General features: G+C 44.4%; 1 protein-coding gene across 2 annotated transcripts in view; it reads right to left on the bottom strand.

The window, feature by feature from the left end:
* Positions 1–16580, bottom strand: part of BTBD3 (BTB domain containing 3) — a 33758-nt gene extending 17178 nt beyond the window's left edge. Inside the window, exon 1 of one of the 2 annotated variants that reach the window (XM_018056926.1) lies at positions 16423–16580. Coding sequence is in view for 1 of the 2 variants with exons in the window: in XM_005687816.3 (XP_005687873.2) it covers positions 2240–2276 (37 nt within the window). In the remaining variant the exon portion in view is untranslated. Of the gene's footprint in view, positions 1–2239; positions 2968–16422 lie in introns of those variants that run through there. The other variant, XM_005687816.3, reaches the window with a different exon arrangement.

Genomic DNA, 18884 nt, shown 5'->3' with positions numbered 1-18884 from the left:
TGAAAATGCTCTGCAAGATGAAATAAGATTCCCAAATACTAGTCACATCACCGTGTGTGTTTGCCCTAAGTCACTCAATGACACTTAGAAATAAGCACTGCTCTCGTGGCTCACAAGGCAAAGCATCTGCCTACAATGCGGGAGACCCGGGTTCAATCCCTGGGTGGGGAAGATCTCCTGGAGAAGGAAGTGGCAACCCACTCCAGTATTCTTGCCTGGAGAATCCCACGGACAGAGGAGCCTGGTGGGCTACAGTCCATGGGGTCGCAAAGAGACACGACAGAGCGGCTTCACTTCACTTCTCTCCGCCAGAGTTTCCCTGGTGACTCAGCGGTAAAGAATCCGCCTGCCAATGCAGGAGATGTGGGTTCAATCCTTGGGTCAGGAAGATGCCCTGGAGAAGGAAAGAGCGGACCGGTATTCCTGCCTGGGGAATCCCGTGGCCAGAGGAGCCTGCCGAGCTACAGTTCACGGGGTGGCAAAAGAGCTGGACACGACTTAGCAACTAAACACCAGCAGCAACAACAGCACCGCTCTGCTCCCTCGGCGTACTACACTGCCCACAGCACCTGCAGGGACGGTATGTACTGCCTGAAACGTTTTTACCACTGTAAAAGCAGGGGGATACTCTTGGTAAAGGCAAGGCCAGATTAAAAGAAAAAAAAAATTTCATTTCCTGTGTAGCAAAGCCACACAGAAAAGACTAGTTACCAGTTTTATGTTTTGACCATCACCACACATGTCCACAAGGGCCTCAATTAATTACTATTTAGTGAAATGCCTTCCTTCATTTCTATAATGTACGTGACTAGAATGAAATTGAGTTATTTTAGGCAAATAATACAAGATCTAAAAATAAGAGATGTGCTACACAGAGAGAAACCATGCTACAGGAAAACACAAACACATCTTAAATTACCAGGCATCTTCACGCCCAACTTTTAACCTATCTTATCTGGAGTGGAGATCACCACATGAAAGTGAAAAAACGCACATATATTTCTATACTGAGTCACAAAAATATCTTCTAACAAAAAATCCAAGTAGGATTAGAAGCCTGTGACAGAGGGTTATTATGGAAACCAGCTTCTGGCAAAAACTCAAAGTAAAATCTGTTTCTGCTTTGAATCCAAATAACAAAGATATGTTTTATGCTACTTTTAATTAGGTTTAAAGTCTACAGCCCCCACGATGTTCTGAAGGACACAATGCAAAGGCACCCTGACGGTAAACGTGGGCATAGCCTTGACTGTGTCCACACCAAGGGACATTCAGAGACAGCCACCATCTGATGCAGGAATCATCTCTTGGCACCACTGAAGAGCCCCTTGTTGCTTCCATCTCTCACGCTGTTCTAATCAGAATTAAAGTTGAGGGGTTTCTGTACTTAGTTTCATTGCATGTGTCAGAACTAAGAAAATCAGGTGTTTCCAACAAAAATTCCATTCTAATGATATATTCAGCAAGTTTTTCTTTAATTAGAAGCTACTCTGTAAGTAGGTCAATACTTGAACTGCCCAGAGATACAGAATAAAATAACTGCTTGTAAAACAACACTCAAGTAAGCCTCACTTAGAAAGTCAAGACTATTCATGAAAATGTGTACTCAAATTTGGGTCTCCCCAGTCTCTGCACCCATAAAAATAGGCAGAGTATTTACACGTGCACCTTAACTACAATGAGCAAATTAAAAGCATTCAAGTCAAAATACATCTTCAAAAAGTAGCAACTTAACTGTTAGTACCTCAAATTTTTGGCTTGGGGTTTTTTTTTTTTTTTAAGTTAACACTCAGAGAGGCAACCATTTCATCACAGTCAAGAACTACATGGACTCATACAAGAGCCACTGTTACGATGATGACTGGAGCCAAACCACGGCAGAGCTGACAGTCTCTGAAAAGGGTGATCAAATTTACAAGAGCCAGGCCTCCGCATAAGCACTCCACTAGCCAGCTGTAGGGACGCCGCGATCCACTGGACGTTCAGTATAGGAGACCTGGCCAAGGTCAGTATTTCTGTAATGCAACACTGTTCCAAAGCATTTAAAATATGGCACAAAAAGGAAATGAAAAGTGATATCTAAGTAGCACATGGCCAGGTCTTAACTAACTGCTCTGTGCTGCTCTTCCTAAAGAGGTCATCACGGGAAGAAGGGTGGCCTGTCTCCATATCAGCATGCTAGAAGTGCGCACCAAGCACTTATCCAGAAAAAAAATAAATAAAAGAAATCCTGCCTCACCTTTCTCAGTGAGGGGAAGCCACAGTTTGCAGTGCATTCTGGATCTCCACAACCTGCCTCCAAGGCCTGTGACCTGTCCTCTTCACTGACTCCCTTTACGAACAAGACTGTTCTCGAGCTGAAATGAGCCTGCTGCTTCCTGCCGTCCTCACTGTTAGGAGCCTTCCGTCCTTCACACTGCAGTCCTGAGACACCTCGACAGGGAGGGTCTCCGGGCCTCCCCAAGACGAACTGCCTCACGTTTCACCTGCCTCAGGAGGTCGGACAAGGTGAGTTCTCCGAGGGCCTCCCAGCAAGCCCCGACGGCACCACTCCCACAGCCGGCTTCCAGCTGCTCTACAGCAGCAAAGAGCGAGTGCACACTTCTCAATCCACCTGGAACCCTAGACTGCCTCGGGGAGTGCAACTGGCCCTGGGCTGAAGCGGAGGGCGGCCAAGCCTCTAGCTTTCTGAGACGCGGCTTCACAGAAGAGACACCGGTGAAGAACCGAGACATCTGGGCAACAGTGTCCTGAGGCTTGCCGAACATGTCTGGGCACAAACACAGCTTTATAACCCTGCATCCACCGAGCATCTAGTCCAACGGAAAATATTACAGCTAAACTGAAAGCAAGTCCCCACATGCGCTCAGACCAAGACTTCGCTTCATTACCATCTAAAACTTACTGGAAGACAGATCTTCACACACTCAGAGAGAAGTGTGGGCTAATGAGGAGCAAGACTCCGTTACCAGGACAAAGCTGCCTTTATCAACTGGTCTCAGCTCATGGTCTAGCATATTTATTCATAGCACCAGTAGAGAATTTTAGTGATTTAATGAACTAGGAAGGATAATAAATTCTCAGCGACTCACATGAAAGGAGGAAAGCAGTCATATGAATAATCTTAAAAAATGGGTAATTAAAAAGACGTTTATATGTGGCTTTGAAATGTGTTTCATTTGTACTTAACGCTGAATGGGCGAATTTCCACTACATTAGACACACCCCATCTTCAAACAAAGTAATAAAACAGGCTTGTGTGTTTAGGGCTGAGTATATGAATAGTCTGGAAACTCACCCCCATCCTACAAACAAGCTAGGGACGGGCAATGTCACATTTCAGATTACTGCACAGCATAGGCACATGCAGACAAACTCACTTCTTAACATGTGTGTGTCTCCATAAAAACACTCTACTGTAAAGAACTGGAGTGTTAAGTAATCACGTGTTTGTTTTTTTCCCCCCCAAAATAAAGAATTCTCAACTTCAGTTTACATACTATCTGACATTACTGGAGTAAGCATTAACGGAAATGATCCCATCAACAGAGGAGGAGCTGAACAGCCTAGCCATGGCTGCAGGCTCTTGCTGGTGTGTTTATTCCAGTCTTACCACCAGCAGCGATTTTTAAAATCCTTAGTAGGGTTAAACTGCTAAGAAGTAATGGCTTGAATTGTGCACTGGCAAAAAATATAGCTTGAGTTTCTAAATAACAAGTTCAACTGGCTGGAAGAACACATTTTTTCCGAAGGTGGGATGAGGTGAACACACTGTTTTGCATCTGCTGGTTAAAGTGTGTGTGTTTTAACACAGTAAGTATTTTAAGCAGGTCTGAACTGCACTGGCTCAGAAGCTAACTGACACAGGTACTGAAGCCCTCTGAAACCGCCTTGTGACACTGGTGGTGCTGATGCGTGACCAAAAGCCCTGCCTGCTGCCCCAAACGGAAAAGGGGGCTTCAAATGCACAAGGACTGGTCTACCACCAGGCTCGGGGACTCTTTTCCCTTTTCACAGCTGAAGTTGCTGGTTCCTAAACCTGGATAGTCACTCCAGTGGACCCTCAGCAGCCAGAGTGAACATCACCGAAAGGCACGTCAAGGGGTCTTGACCTCCCCATGCCTCCCCAACTCATACTTGGGGGACTTGGGGGACTTAGGAACCATGATGAAACAGCTTGTGTGAAGGCAGCTTAGCTACTGTGTGTTCCTTTGCCATAATCAATGGACCATCTCACGGGGAATCTTTGGGAGATCCAGCAGTAAATACTTTTGATTTTATTAAATCTCAACCCTTGAGTATACATTTTCTTATATGAGTATACATTTCCATGAAATGGAAAGTATGCTTAAAGCATTTCTGTTGAAACTGAAACAGAATGGTTGGCATGGGGAAAAAAAAAACTGTGTGAGAGCTGAACCAGCCACTTATTTCATGGAACACCAATGCACTTGAGAAAATATGCAAAATATGCTTATTCACACTTAGGTATTTAGAAGACATTTCTTAAAAATGAATGCAATGAGCTGACTATTTACTGCAAATGAAAAAATTCAAACCTTAAAGCAAAAGTTGGGATTTTGGAATTCTTGATTATGCCACTATGAGCTTGATAGCTTCCCAAGACTGTCACAGACTTCTTAAAGACCGTTTCTGATTAACGGTTGGTGACATTAGTTCTTTAACATTGTATAAAGAAACATGTCAACATTTTAAAGATCCGCATAACTCAGTGAACCAATATTTTCTAATAGTATTGCAATTACATTAAAGAATCATGCATGTTGGTAAAAGGTTCATTCAAAGTACACAACAGACCAGTGGATTTTAGTATAAGAGGAATACAGAAAGTTCACTGATGATTTCATCAGTTGATTCTACATAGCAATCAACTTTTAAGAAATTATCATTCAAGTTTCAGTGAGGTATCAGAGAATATCCACAATTATCTCAAAAGACTATTAAGATGCTCAGCTGCTGTGTGAGGCCGTATTTTCTTCATAAGCTTCAATCAAAACATTTATTTCTAAACAAATAAATATTTAAATTTTTTCTTTGTTTTCATTTCTATTTCAGTAAATATTACATAAACAAAAGCTCGCTGGGTTTCTTGAAATATTCAAAAGTATAAGAATCCTGAAGTCAAAAAGTATAAGAACCATTGATGCCCACTTGACATAAGGAGTTTGGATTTTACTCTAAGTAAAAAAAAAAAAAAAAAAAAAAAAACAACAACAACTTTAAGTGATCAGGGCCAGGGTTTTACACATAGCTGTTTTTTTGGTTCTACTCTTCCAGAAAATAATAATTAATTTCCAGAGTATAATTCTCAACTATTAGGTAGACAGAACAGAAGACACGAGAAAATGACCATCTCTGTCACAAAAAATTAACAGCAGTCTTGGAGGTAATATTCCATGTTTTATTACATTGCTTGGCATCTTAACTTTGTCCCATCCTCAGAAAATTCAAATGCAAGCTGCAAGATATAGACATATTATTCAACGATCTTAAGAAAAAAATTTAAATGAGCTTTGAATAGACTGTTGTCTCTAGTAGCGTCACATAAACCAGCAAGAAAGAAGCAAGTTTCTCTCTGATAGCTTGCGCTCTGCTACGGGAAAATGAGTAGTAGTAACTTCTGCAAGGTAAGCATGGTTGCCAACATTTAGAATTTGTTCACATTTGCCTTCATTTAGAGATACATTTGCCTGGAGACTCCCAGGGACAGGGGAGCCTGGTGGGCTGCCGTCTACGGGGTCGCACAGAGTCGGCCAGGACTGAAGTGACTGAGCAGCAGCAGCGGCAGCAGCAGCAGAGATACATTAGATAGAAACTGCCTGCTCTTCCAACACATCATTTTAATTGTGGTTTATGTAGTATCAAAATATTCCTCTAAATAATTGAAAACAGAGCGATGGAAATAAAGTTTAGCTTAGGACTCTGCAGAAGTCCAAACAAAGGGAATACATCTACCAGCTGTGACTTTTCATTTAAAAACTGCCTTTTCTTAAAGGGCTGGTGTTCACTTTCTGAAAAGATTTTAGAGGTTGTGTCAGTAGGTTTGATTCTCCTACCTACCTTACATTCAGTAATTATTATTAAAGAAAGACTATAAAATCAAAATACAGATTGATCTGATCTCAAGAATATGATTTTCCTATAGTCCAATCCAAACACCATTAAGTTTAGACATCTCTAACTGACACCCTCCTGATCGAGGACATCGCGATCTGGTGAGGATTTTGAGAATGTGATGGGAGCTGTGTGCTGTCCCGGAGTCCAGGCCCAACTCTGGCATTTTGAGGCATCCTTCCTGGCACGGACAGGGGAAAGCAGCTAACAACACACCTCAGAGTCTCACGTACACATGGGCTGATCCCACAGTCCCAAAGAAGACTTGTTCAATAGTGTTACATTAACTAGAAAATCTACTCATTCCCATAAATGCTTTCTCCAGCGTTTACTAGTATGTGTTGAAATCCTCCAGTGGAGGGGTGGGGTGTCGGCCGCCAGAGACCCAGCCAGGCCAGCTTCTAGCTCCTCAGCTCATCTCCTGAGGCTGCAGGAGGGGTGAGGGAAGAGATGGGAAGGGTCGGGGGGAACCTGGGGTGTACACAGTGGGTGTGTTACATGGGTTGGAGACAGGCAAGGGCTGTGCCAGAGAGGAAGCAACAGTCAGAACAGTTATTGGGTGTCTGAACCGCCAAGGGGATCAGCTTCTCACACTTTTAATGTGGACGTTAACATTATTTTAAGAAGAGAGACCTGCTGTAACCCCAGTCAAGAATTTTATTATTTTCTCAACTTTCTAGGAATATAGGTCATTTGACTTTCCACTACACATCCCATGAACACAGGTATGAAAATAAGTAATGGTCTAGATGTAAGCCCTTGTCTTTGCAGAGGCTCACAGTATAATGGCTGATGGCCAAAACCAGCCCCTTGGTACAGAGTAGGTGTGTTTGCTGGTGCTGGACAGGCAAAATCACCACTTTTAAAAAACTGGCGGATATAAGAAAAGGTGGCAATTGAAAAGAAAATCTTCACAAAGAAAACAAACATTGTACTTACCCAGGTCCCCAGCCCAGGTGTGTAACTATAAAAAGCAAGGTGTGCTTTCCAAGTGGGCTATCCATTAACAGCCTAAACTAAGGGCTATTTTGTAATTCAACAGCAGAAAAGCAGTGCTTTCCATTCAACCTTGGCCATGTTTAAGAGTTCAAAATAAACTGTAACAGTGATAACTCTTAAAGAATGAATCTCTGTACTAACAAAACACAAATACAACGATCGGAGCTTTAAAGACAACACAGATTCATCAAGTGACATATTCAGAATAGTGGTGCTTATGACATTTTATTTCTAATATGTATGGTAATCATGGCTAAAATGTTTACACCTTCTAAATATGGGGACCTACCCTGTTCACATCACTATTACTGAAAAATTAAGACTTAAAATAGGGAACTCGATATGTTTTGTAGGAAACAGTTTAGAAATTGAAGGACATGTTTTTTGTCTACCTCACTGGTACTGGGTTTATGCATTTCTAGAGAGAACACACATCACGGTTTTGGTTTATTGTCTATTCTTTGGCTGCTGACATGATCCCCAAAATCATCTTCTTCTGGCACACGACACCACTCAATCGTGCCAGCAATTCCAACAGTACAAAACACATGAATATTTCGTGCCCTACAGAAAGAGAGGGAGCCTGACGTTTCTGAGACGTACTGAGATATGAAGCGCAGCAAAGGAGACACTAGGGACGAAGGGACTGTACGTGGAACTGTGGATGACTGCTCCGCTGCAGGGATGGCCACAGCGCACACGTGTCGGGGAAACAGGGCAAAGGCCTAACTGCCTTTGATTTTGCAGACTTAATACCATGTTCAACTACGTGCTTCTCTGTGGCTCTGAAGGACTTCAAAACCATCTTATATAAGAACTTATAGCTGGAACATTGGAAGAAAAAGGACTTAAAGATGGGGAGAGAGATGGGCTTAGAGATGGGGAGATATCTGAACAGCAAGAATACACAGAAAAGAGAAAATAAGTGGCTGCGTCCCATTCTGAGATGGGTTAGAGAGTAAACAAACCGTAGATCGCTGATACTCACCAGGGATAGCAGGCCCCTTTATTCTGAAATGTTCCTCACCCCATTGGTTAAAAACTGAAAGCCAAAGAGAGCAGATTCTAGAATTCAATTCACATCATTCTGATGTGAATTAATGCAGCTGGCTAAGACTTTCTGACAGTTAAGTGGCCTGTTCCTACACTCTGGCAGGGTTCAGCACTTTACAGACAGTACCCTATTTAATCCTCATAACCACTCTCTGTATTATTATACCCATTATGAATTATACATGTTCTGCAACTTCTGTTTTGCTGGGGGGACGCTAAATCACCAATGTTGGATCCAAAGATGCTATACAACTACTCTGCTTTATGAGAAAGTCATGGGAAAAAAATGGAGTAGACTATATTCATTTATTCAAAAAAATTTTACTGACCACATTCTGTGTATCAGACACTTGAGACACATTAATGAACAGACATAAAAATACTTGGCCACATGGAACTTACTGTCTAGCAGGGACAGGGAGAGTCACCAAAAATAAGAAATAAATAAGTCATACAGTAATTTAGATGCTACAAAAAATGGAAACATAATGCATTCCACAAAGGACACAAGGCAGTTTGCCTTTGTAAACACCGGGGACATCACTGCTGAGACTGCAGTTTAGTGAAGACCTGAAGGTGCAGAGGGACACAGGCCGAATGAACACCCTGGATAAAGATCTCAAGGGGGAATGTGCCTGCAGGGTTCCAGGGTCAGTCAGGAGGGAAGGCTGGCTGGATGGAGAGCATTCCATTCCAGGGAAAGGACTGGAGGGGAGGTCATAGTGGGGGAAACAGAATGCACTGGGCTTTGCGAACCATCATGAGACTCTGACTTTTACTCTGAGGGACATGGAAAGCAGGTGAAGAATCTGAAGCATATCTGACCTATGTATGAAAAAGATGACTCCGGCTGTTAGGCTGATAACGTACTAAAGGGAAGTCAGGACGGTGAAAGGAGAGGTCACTGAAACCACCCAGGCAGGAGATGCTGGAGACCTGCAGGAAGGCGCCTGCAGCAGAGCTGGGAAAATGGGCTGAGCTCCTGGGTGTATTCTGAGGACAGGATTGCGGAAACATCCAGAAGACGAAGCAGCAGGATCTGCTAACAGCCTGGATGTGGAGTGGGAGAGAAAGAGAAGAGTCAGGATGATTCCACGGTTTCTGACTTAAATAACCTGAAAAATGGAACTACCCCAACACAGAAACTGGGGCAGGCTACAGGAAGGACAGGTTTACAGAGGAAGCTCAGAAATTCTGCTTTAGTCTTTAAAAGTGAAGTATCTTTTACATATTCAAGTCAAGAAAGTAGATGGATAACACACATCAGGAATTTAAGAGTGCCACCCCAGCTGGAAGTATACACTGGGAGTCTTAAGAAGCTGCATGGTATTTTATTAAAATCTTACAATTGTTTGTGACAGAAGTCCTACAAAAACTGAGCCCTAAGCACTCCAAATTAACAGGCTGGTGGGGGGTGGGGGTGCGAAGCAACATTAAAATTTTAAAATGACTGAAAAGTCAGTGATACAAAAGGAAAAGCAGGAGACTGTGGTGTCCTCAAAATCAAATGAAGAACGTCAAATTAAAAAGGGAATGACCAATTCTATCAAGCGCTGCCAAGAGATAAAACGAGAGATGACTGTTGCAATTTGCAATATTTTCTTTCGAAAAATCCCTGGAAAAACCCCACTCAGCCCCCATCCCAGAAGACATGAATATTGTATTAAATACGTTATCTTTTTTTAAGATTTTTTTTTAATTTATTTTTTTTATTTTTTATTTTTTTTTTTAATTTTAAAATCTTTAATTCTTACATGCGTTCCCAAACATGAACCCCCCTCCCACCTCCCTCCCCATAACATCTCTCTGGGTCATCCCCATGCACCAGCTCCAAGCATGCTGTATCCTGCATCAGACATAGACTATACTAACATAATTTATAATTATATAATAATTACTGTTATCATGTAATTAAATGTGTAATTTATTTTTTACATTGGTCTCTGCTGCTGCACAGGCTTTCTCCAGCTGCAGCGAGCCAAGGATCCTCTCGCTCCGCCGCGCATGGGCTTCTCTGGCTGAGGAGCACAGGGCTCAGGGTGCGCGGGCTCCAGTAGTTGTGGCACAACGGCTTAGTTTCTCGGCAGCATTTGGAAACCTTCCTGGACCAGGGATCGAACCCGCCCCTCTCCTGCGCTGGCAGGCGGATTCTTTACCACGGAGACACCGGGAAGCCCCGCATATGACGTTACCTTTTAGTTTTGTCACGAACGTAATTTATTTTTCTAAAGAACTATTCAAAAGGGAAGGATTTACTCCAGTTTAATATTTGAGACTCAAGTCAGTAGATTTGTTAAAGAAATACTAGTGATAAACTGTAGCTGCTAACAGTAACCTGCTAATATTCCATTCCTCAGTTCAGTCTCTCAGTCGTGTCCGACTATCCGTGACCCCATGGACCACAGCACGCCAGGCCTCCCTGTCCATCACCAACTCCCGGAGTTTACTCAAACTCATGCCCACTGAGTCGGTGATGCCATCCAACCATTTCATCCTCATCCCCTTCTCCTCTTGCCCTCAATCTTTCCCAGTATCAGAGTCTTTTCAAATGAGTCCTATCTCTTAAAAAAAAAAAAAAAACCCTCTAGGTAAATTGGAAATAAAAGGATAGATTTTCTCTGTCCTGATGAGAAATTATGATAAACAAAAGCCAATACTGTACTACTGTTTTTCCTATTAAAGAATAAAAGTTTGCACATTACTGCCATTACTATTTGATAATGTTCCAGAAGTATTTTATAATATTCCAGAAGGCTAACACTAGAGCAGTCTGCCATACAACCAAAATAAAAGGTATAATTATTAGAAAGATGTAGATTCAAGCGTCACTATATACAACTGATTATATAACTAGGAAACCCCAAAAAATAAACTGGAAAGCTCTTAGAATAAGAGCCAGGTATAATACAAAGAACAAAAGTCAACAATCATCTTACACCAGCAGTAGCCAACTTCATGAACCCTTCACAACAGCAACAAAAACATAGATACCTAAGAGAACCCTAACAAGAAATGTTAGGACTTAATAAAGATTTAGCAAGCAAACAAAACACCTCTGCTAACAGACAGGTCTGTGTAACTTTACACATCCCTTCAGCAAAACAGACTATGTATACATGACGGTCCCTGTCAAAGAAGCAAAATCACTGGATACTTCTCAGTTCTAAGGATTCATCTGCAGAGCCCTCCAGGTTAAGATGACATGTCTAACAAAACATCAAGCATTCAAACATCCTCCTTCCGCATGCCCCCCAGATGTCAGTAAAGAGAGCTTTCCAGAAGACACGCATCAGGCATGAGACCTGTCGTGAAGATGACAGCACAACCAGGACAGTGGGAAGCAGACAGACAGACAGACACTCGGCAGGCCTGAGAGGGAGACGCCCCACCACCCGTGAGGCGAGCTGAGATGCACTCCAGTCTGCTCCAAGACTGGAGGAGAAAGGGTCAAGGCAGGTAAACTAAGCCCTACTTCCTGGATGCCCTTCCCACCTTCTCACTGTGGAGTTCTGCCCCACAGTCCCAGAGCCCTAACAAACTGGACCTGATTAAGTCTTCAGACTGCGAGAGCACCAGAACCTTCCCGAAAGTGAAGAGGATGCTAAGACTCCAGCCAGAGGCCTCAGGATCACTGGCAGCTGGACCCTCTCCCAGCACAGGGTGCCACCAGAGGACCAGCCTCTGACTAGCCCAAGAGGAAAAGATTGTACTTGCGGTCCCAGGGAAAAACTCAAAAAACCCATCAAGAGCCTAAAGGCTGCCACTGAGGAGCCTGAGGGGATGGAGAAATGGCCACTTATTTTAAGTAAGTATTTTAGTACTCTTAGATTTAATTACGTGCATGTATTAGTATAAAGATAATAAGATCATCTTTACCTGAAAGGACAGATGGCTATAAGTAGGATTTTTAAAAGAACAGTGTGACTTGCTCTAGCAGATATTTCCATATATCCTAAAGGTACAATTAAAAAGATTTAGCATTGATTAAGATTAGAGATCAATCACTGATGAGTAAGACCTCAAACAGAATCAGACCCAAAAGTTAGTCAAGATCCTAAAATATAATAAAATGGAAGACCACAACCCAGTGAAGAAAGGACGGACTGTCTAACAGATCTGCTGGTAGACAGGGCTGACTCAGGAGGAGAGGGTGCTGTAAGACAGTTCACACCCATGTGCTAACAGAAAATTAAATGTACAATCCTGTACTGTGCTAAGTCACTTAGCCGTGTCCGACTCTGTGACCCCATGGACGGTAGCCTGCCAGATTCCTCTGTCCATGGGGATTCTCCAGTTAAGAATACTGGAGTGGGTTGCCATGCCCTCCTCAAAGGGACCTTCCCAACCCAGGAAGATCCCCCTCATTGCAGGCAGATTCTTTACCAACTGAGACACCAGGGAAGCCCTTGTACAAATCTAATATATGTTAAACAGACATTTCAAAATCATTTTTAAAAATCATCAATTAAGAATAAAATGGGCAAAGTACCTGAACAGACAATTCTCAAAAGGCAAATGAACGAATAAAAAGCAAATTACTAATTTCACTAGCTACCCAAAAAATATGAACTGAAGTAAGGCCACATTTTTCCTGCAAATCAGGAAAGATCAAACACTGGAGTGCTGACACTACAGGAAAACCATCTAGCACGTAAGGGAATCGATGTGTCCTGATATAAGCAATTTGGCAGCACGCCTCAAGAGTTATAAAGGAGTTCACCTTTGCCCCAGGAATTCTGCTATAAATCTAGCCTGAGACATCAGAGACAGCGAGACTTTCAGACAAGCGCCTTTACCCCAGCTCGACCTGTGTGTCTATTACTTTGTGAGCCTACCTCCTCTGCCAGACTCAGCTGAAGACCTTGCTCTATTTCTATTTGGTTCATTCCACTGCTCCAAAACTCTATGTCGCAGGCACAATTATTACCCCTATTCTATGCATAAAGGAAGCACAATCAAATAATTAGGTAATTAAGGTCACTTAATCGGAAAAGGCCAAGATTTCCAACTAGAGTTTAATATCATATTCCCAAACACTAAAAATGGAATATGTCAAAGAAGAGAAAACTAGTTAAACAAACTTTGACATATCCATCGTTTAAAATTTTACTTTTGAGGACGATTTAAGGGCACAAGAAATGTCTGTGATATATTAGCAAAGGGGCAATATTTAAAACTACAAATGAAATTAAAATATCAATTTTGTTTAAAAGTGTATCTATGCAGACAAATAAAATGGGACAAACGGAAGCACATCATGCCGTGTAGAGCTGTTTATTTCTGGATGACACTGCTGTGATTTTTATGTCCTTAAGATTAGGTGAAGAAAGCTGAGCGCCGAAGAATCGATGCTTTTGAACTGTGGCGCTGGAGAAGACTCTTGAGAGTCCCTTGGACTACAAGGAGATCCAACAAGTCCATCCTAAAGGAGATCAGTCGTGGGTGTTCACTGGAAGGACTGATGCTGAAGCTGAAACTCCAAGTCTTCGGCCACCTCATGTGAAGAGCTGACTCACTGGAAAAGACCCTGATGCTGGGAGGGATTGGGGACAGGAGAAGAAGGGGACGACAGAGGATGAGATGGCTGGATGGCATCACCAACTTGATGGACATGAGTTTGAGTGAACTCCAGGAGTTGGTGATGGACAAGGAAGCCTGGTGTGCTGTGATTCATGGGGTCTCAAAGAGTTGGACGCGACTGAGCGACTGAACTGAACTGAACTAAGGATCAGGTAAGAAGTTACCTTCTTAGCTGCACAGCATAACTGCTGAACTACAAGGTCCATCAAATCAAAGGGGTTTCCACTATTTTTCTTTGCTCAGAGTAAAATGGGGAAAATCAGCCTTACAGAATTAGCTTGACAGTCCAAAAGTTAACTAGTACATAAAACCAGAGTAGAGAAAACTTCTTCAATCCCTAATACATGCTGGAAATCTCTGTACTACCATAAGCATTTTGGATTGACTGATCAGATTCTGATCATCTACATAGCAAAGTTTGAAAGATTTCAAAACACGGACAAGCCTGAAGACACGTCTGAACTATTTTACATGAACAGTTTTAAGAGTTCCTTGCAAAATAAACTGGAATGAATTGGCGAGGGAATGGGAATAACTGTTTTGTGCATAAAAGAACGAACATTTTTTAAAAAACCTGTCTTTGTATAGATGTGTGTGTGTTGGGGAAGGGAAGGAGTGGGTGAATCTGTAGAAGAACTGTGCCTTTCCTTCCCTATTTTAAAGTATAACATTACAAGTGGTCTAACTTTTTGCAAAGAATCATGGCAAAGAACTTTCTAGGAATGAAACAATTTACAAACTGACAATGTTATCTAGTCACAAATTAGCAAAGTTTTTGGCAAGGATGTAGGGTTATATTTCACTTTTAAAACTTCTTAAGTATGTCTTCAGACTTTAGAAAAATGACGCTTACCCTTCGAAGATGTGTGTGCCCCAAAGGAAAATCAAGGGTTCTTTTTAAAGGTGCTTTTCATCTCTTTTAGAACTTTGTTACACAAGTTCTTAGTGCAGAGATTGGTAAAAGAGAATCTCTTCAGGGGAGAACAGCAGAGCTGTTCGTATTGTCACTCCATACAACAGCACTGATAAATAATTCTGTAATCACTTAAAGAAAAACTGGGACTGTGTGAACACACCTTTACCTGAGCCGAGGCCAAGAAAAGGGGGATTCAAACTCTTTAGAAAAGGAAGCGTCCTATGCAGCAAACCAAAGGTAGACCCGCCCACTTCCCCTGGAAGACCCGTTGCTATGGTAACCAGCAACTATCACACACACACACAACCCCGCCGCCCCCCTCCCCCCCACCGGAGAGTCAGAACTTATTGGGGGAGGGGATCCTCCCAGAGGTTGTGGGATGGATGGCTAGAAAGGGGGAGCTGGGGAAGGGTGGGGAGGGAGGCTGAGAGCGAGTTAGAAGAAGCCAAGGCAGGGGTCAGAGAGGGTGGCCTTACTACTAAGATATTCAACGCAGTAGTTAGAACAATGCCTGGACGCCGGAGTCGTGTTTAGCCGAAGTTTGAACCTTTAGAGACGCTTCCCTCCGTCCCCTGGCGGGGAACAAGCTACTCTTTGTGAGTTCCTGCCTATGGAGAACGAAGCTAGCGTTTCATCTCAGCAGTATCAAACTGCTACTTCGCAAAACTCAAAACTTGACTTTCTTATATTAAACCGGTGTTTCCCAAACTCTACTGCACCGCTGGAATCACTGAGGGAACTTTACATACCGCGTTTTACTTGGTCTGCAGTTTTGAGCCTAGAGTTTTAAAACTCCCCGGTGACGCTTTCGTGGAGCCAGTTTTGGGAACTACAGTACTCCAAGATGTGGCTGAGAGTATTTAAATCAAAGGATGAAAGAGAGAGAGAAAAGGGGGTAAAGAAAGCACAATCATCGCTCTTTGTCTTTTCACGGCTAATAATAGAAATTAGCTGGCTTTCTCCAAGCGCACACAGGACAATAGGTTTCTTAATAAATAGGAGTCCCCGGCATGCCCTAACAATACTTTCTTTGAGATAACAAGACCAGGCAATATAAGTCTATTCTCCCCAAGAGAGCAAATACCCTTCTTACCAAAACACCAAACCTGCACATCTATCTCAAGAGCGAATGGGCCGTGAACACCGCTCAGAACTTGGAGGACGAGCTGCAGGACCACAAGGAAACCGAACTCGCAGAAGCCCAGCAGCGTCTGCCTGGGCCCCGCAGCCCCCGGGGCGGCCGAGGGCGGGGGTCGGCCCCCGGGACCTCCGGCGCCCCGGGACAGTCACTCCGGGGAAGTTTGCTCGCGCTCAGCCCTCGGCTCCCAGGCGGGGGGCGCGGCCGCCACCTGCTCGACCGCCCCTCCCGGACCGCGGCCGCCTCCCGGGGTCGCGCTCGCGGCGGGCGCCCGAGCGGCCGGCAGGGCCCTGGGGGCTCGCCTCGGCCCTCCCCGGGGTCCTGGGCTGCAGCGGGCCCTGCCCCGAGCCGGACGCCGGGACCAGAAAGGGACCGGCGCCGTCCCGGGGAGCCCGTCCGAAAACCGCCTCCGCGGCCCGCGCCCCCAGAGCCGGTGCCCCCCCACACCGCCAGCCGCGGCCCCCACTCCGCCCGCAGCCCGGCCCCGGCCCGCCGCGCTCGGCCCCTGCGGCCCGCGGTCGGGCGCGCGCCCCATCTCGGCGGCCCGGCGCTGCGCACGCGCGGAGGCGCCCGCCCGCCCGCCAGCGGCGCCCTCACTCACCGCGCGCCGGTCCCGTCTCCGCAGGCGGCGCCGCCGTGAGTACCGCACTCCGCCCGGGCCGGGGGCAGCTGCTCAGGCCCCGACCAGGGCTCTCGGGGATGCGGCGCCCAGCGGGCTCGGCGGGGACCCGCACGCAGGGTACGCTCCGTGGGGCCGCGCGCGCGCCCGAGCTCGGGGGGCGGGGCCGAGGAGTGCGCGCGCCCGAGCGCCGGGGGCGGGGCCGAGCTGTCTGCGCGCCCGGAGGCGCCGCTGGACACCGGGCATGCGCACTGCCCTGCCTGCCCCTGCCCTGGCGGCGGCGGGCGCTGACCCTGCACCAGTGAAACCTAGGCCGGTGGACGAGCGCCAAAAGGCACCCTTCACGGAGAGGCAAGCTCGCCGTTATCCCACAGGCTGCAGTCTTTTACTCGGTGTCATTTGTCAGTTAAAGTGTTAAACATTTATTGAGCACCTACTTTGGTAGAGCCTTCGTGCAGAACGCGGAACATAACTCAGGTCATGGGGAACCAATTGCATTTGGCTTTGGGATACCTTTTCGGACACTGGTTCCAGTCCTCTCTTTGACCAGATGAGAAAAGCGCATAGAGATTCATTTCAGTCGCTCAGTCGTGTCCGACTCTTTGCGACCCCATGAACCGCACGCCGGTCCCGTCTCGGCTGCTCCCTGTCCATCACCAACTCCCGGAGTCCACCCAAACCCATGTCCATTGAGTCAGTGATGCCATCCAGCCATCTCATCCTCTGTCGTCCCCTTCTCCTGCCCTCAATCTTTCCCAGCATCAGGGTCTTTTCAAATGAGTCAGTTCTTGGCATCAGGTGGCCAGAGTATTACCTGAATCTGCAAACCTTAACAACACTGTTAAGCAATTTGGGGAATGAGACTTGCCGCTGGCTAGGGTCTTGAGAAAACTTAGCCTAGAGGGGAAAGAGATGGAGTCAGAAGATAAGATCACCTGGATTCTGCAAAGGCAGAAATCACACACAACACACACAAAATCAAATAACACATGAACTTTTCTTGGGGCCAAAATTGAACCTGAATGAAGGTTCATAGTGAAGGGCAAAAACGGTGGGTTAGAAAGGTAATTGATGCTCCTTTAGAAAAGACTGTTGATGCTTCACTTCAAATTTTCAGCTTTTTTCATTAGACAATTGATAACTACTAGAGATGTCAGGGAGAAGGGTCCAGTGGTGTGGGGGTCTGATTAATGCTGAATTTTGGAACATAAAGTGAAGACCAGACATGAAATGCTACTGAAGTATTAGGGTCCTGAATTCAAGTGTTGGCCTCAGGGAATGCGTGGACACGTTTTCAGAGATTGTGAAAGACAGAATTCCCTAGTTTTTGTCACTGCTTGTTTTGTCACTGCCTAGTTTTTGTCACTGCTTGTTTGAGAAATAGCTCTCTATTTCTCATGACGATACCTACTTTATTAGACTTGATCATCAACCTTGGTAGATATTTATTAGTGGATAAATTAGACCTCTAAAATATACAGCTACAAACCCTAAATATTGGGTTGGCCAAAAAGTTCATTTGGGTTTTTCGTAAGATGTGATAGACAATCCCGAACAAAATTTTTGGCCAACCCAATACTTCTTTTAAAATGAATTTGGCCCTGGGAGAATATGCTTCTTCTTAACTGAAAAACAACAGCAACAACAACAACAGCAACGTTAATTTGGGAGGTAGTACACAAAATGAAAAATAAATGGATTTTGGAAAACAGACAGTTCTTTTATAAACTCCAGATCCTTCATAGCAAACTGTTGGATGTTGTGCAATTGTTCGGTGCTTATTGTATTCGATTGTAATGTCAGGGAGGAAGAAATTTCACTCTACCCTTCTGGCTGGTCTAAGAATTAGGTTGAGACAGAGTAACAGGAGAAAATCAAAACAAAAGTTTAATAACGTATTCATGGGAGAAAGCCAAAAAAATTGAGTAACTCACCAAAATGGCTCAAACCCCATCTTAAATATCTTCAGTTTAAAAATAAAAGTTGTTACCAACTGTGGCTGGGACTTCAGAGGGGAAGAAGACAATTCTTATGAAGGTGGAAAAGCAAATGTTTGACAAATAAATGTTTTCTAGGCCCTGCAGAGACAAGAAGACACTGAGTAGACTCTGATCGGTAAGCTGTTCCCCTACCACCCTTAGCCAATATATTTTTTTGGCTGGTGTCTCTGGTAATAGCTCTGTTCCTGGAATATGCCTTTTATCTGAAACAATTAATTTTTTTTTTTTTTTTACTGCACTGCACATCATGTGAGACCTTAGTTCCCCAACCAGGTATCTCACCCAAACCCCTTGCACTGGAAATGTGGAGTTCTAACCACTGGATCACCAGGAAAGTGCCTGTTTGTCGCAGTTATGGGGAAGGTCAAAGTTTCTTCCTGAGTCTTTTGGGTTTGATTGCTTTCAGTCTGAAAAAAATCTGCATACCAAAGAGACATTTGGGAT

Source organism: Capra hircus, chromosome 13 (assembly GCF_001704415.2).
Source record: "Capra hircus breed San Clemente chromosome 13, ASM170441v1, whole genome shotgun sequence".
In the NCBI taxonomy this organism is placed as follows: Eukaryota; Metazoa; Chordata; class Mammalia; order Artiodactyla; family Bovidae; genus Capra; species Capra hircus.
The sequence above is the reverse complement of the archived record's forward strand: the minus strand, read 5'-3'. Positions and strand labels throughout refer to the sequence as shown.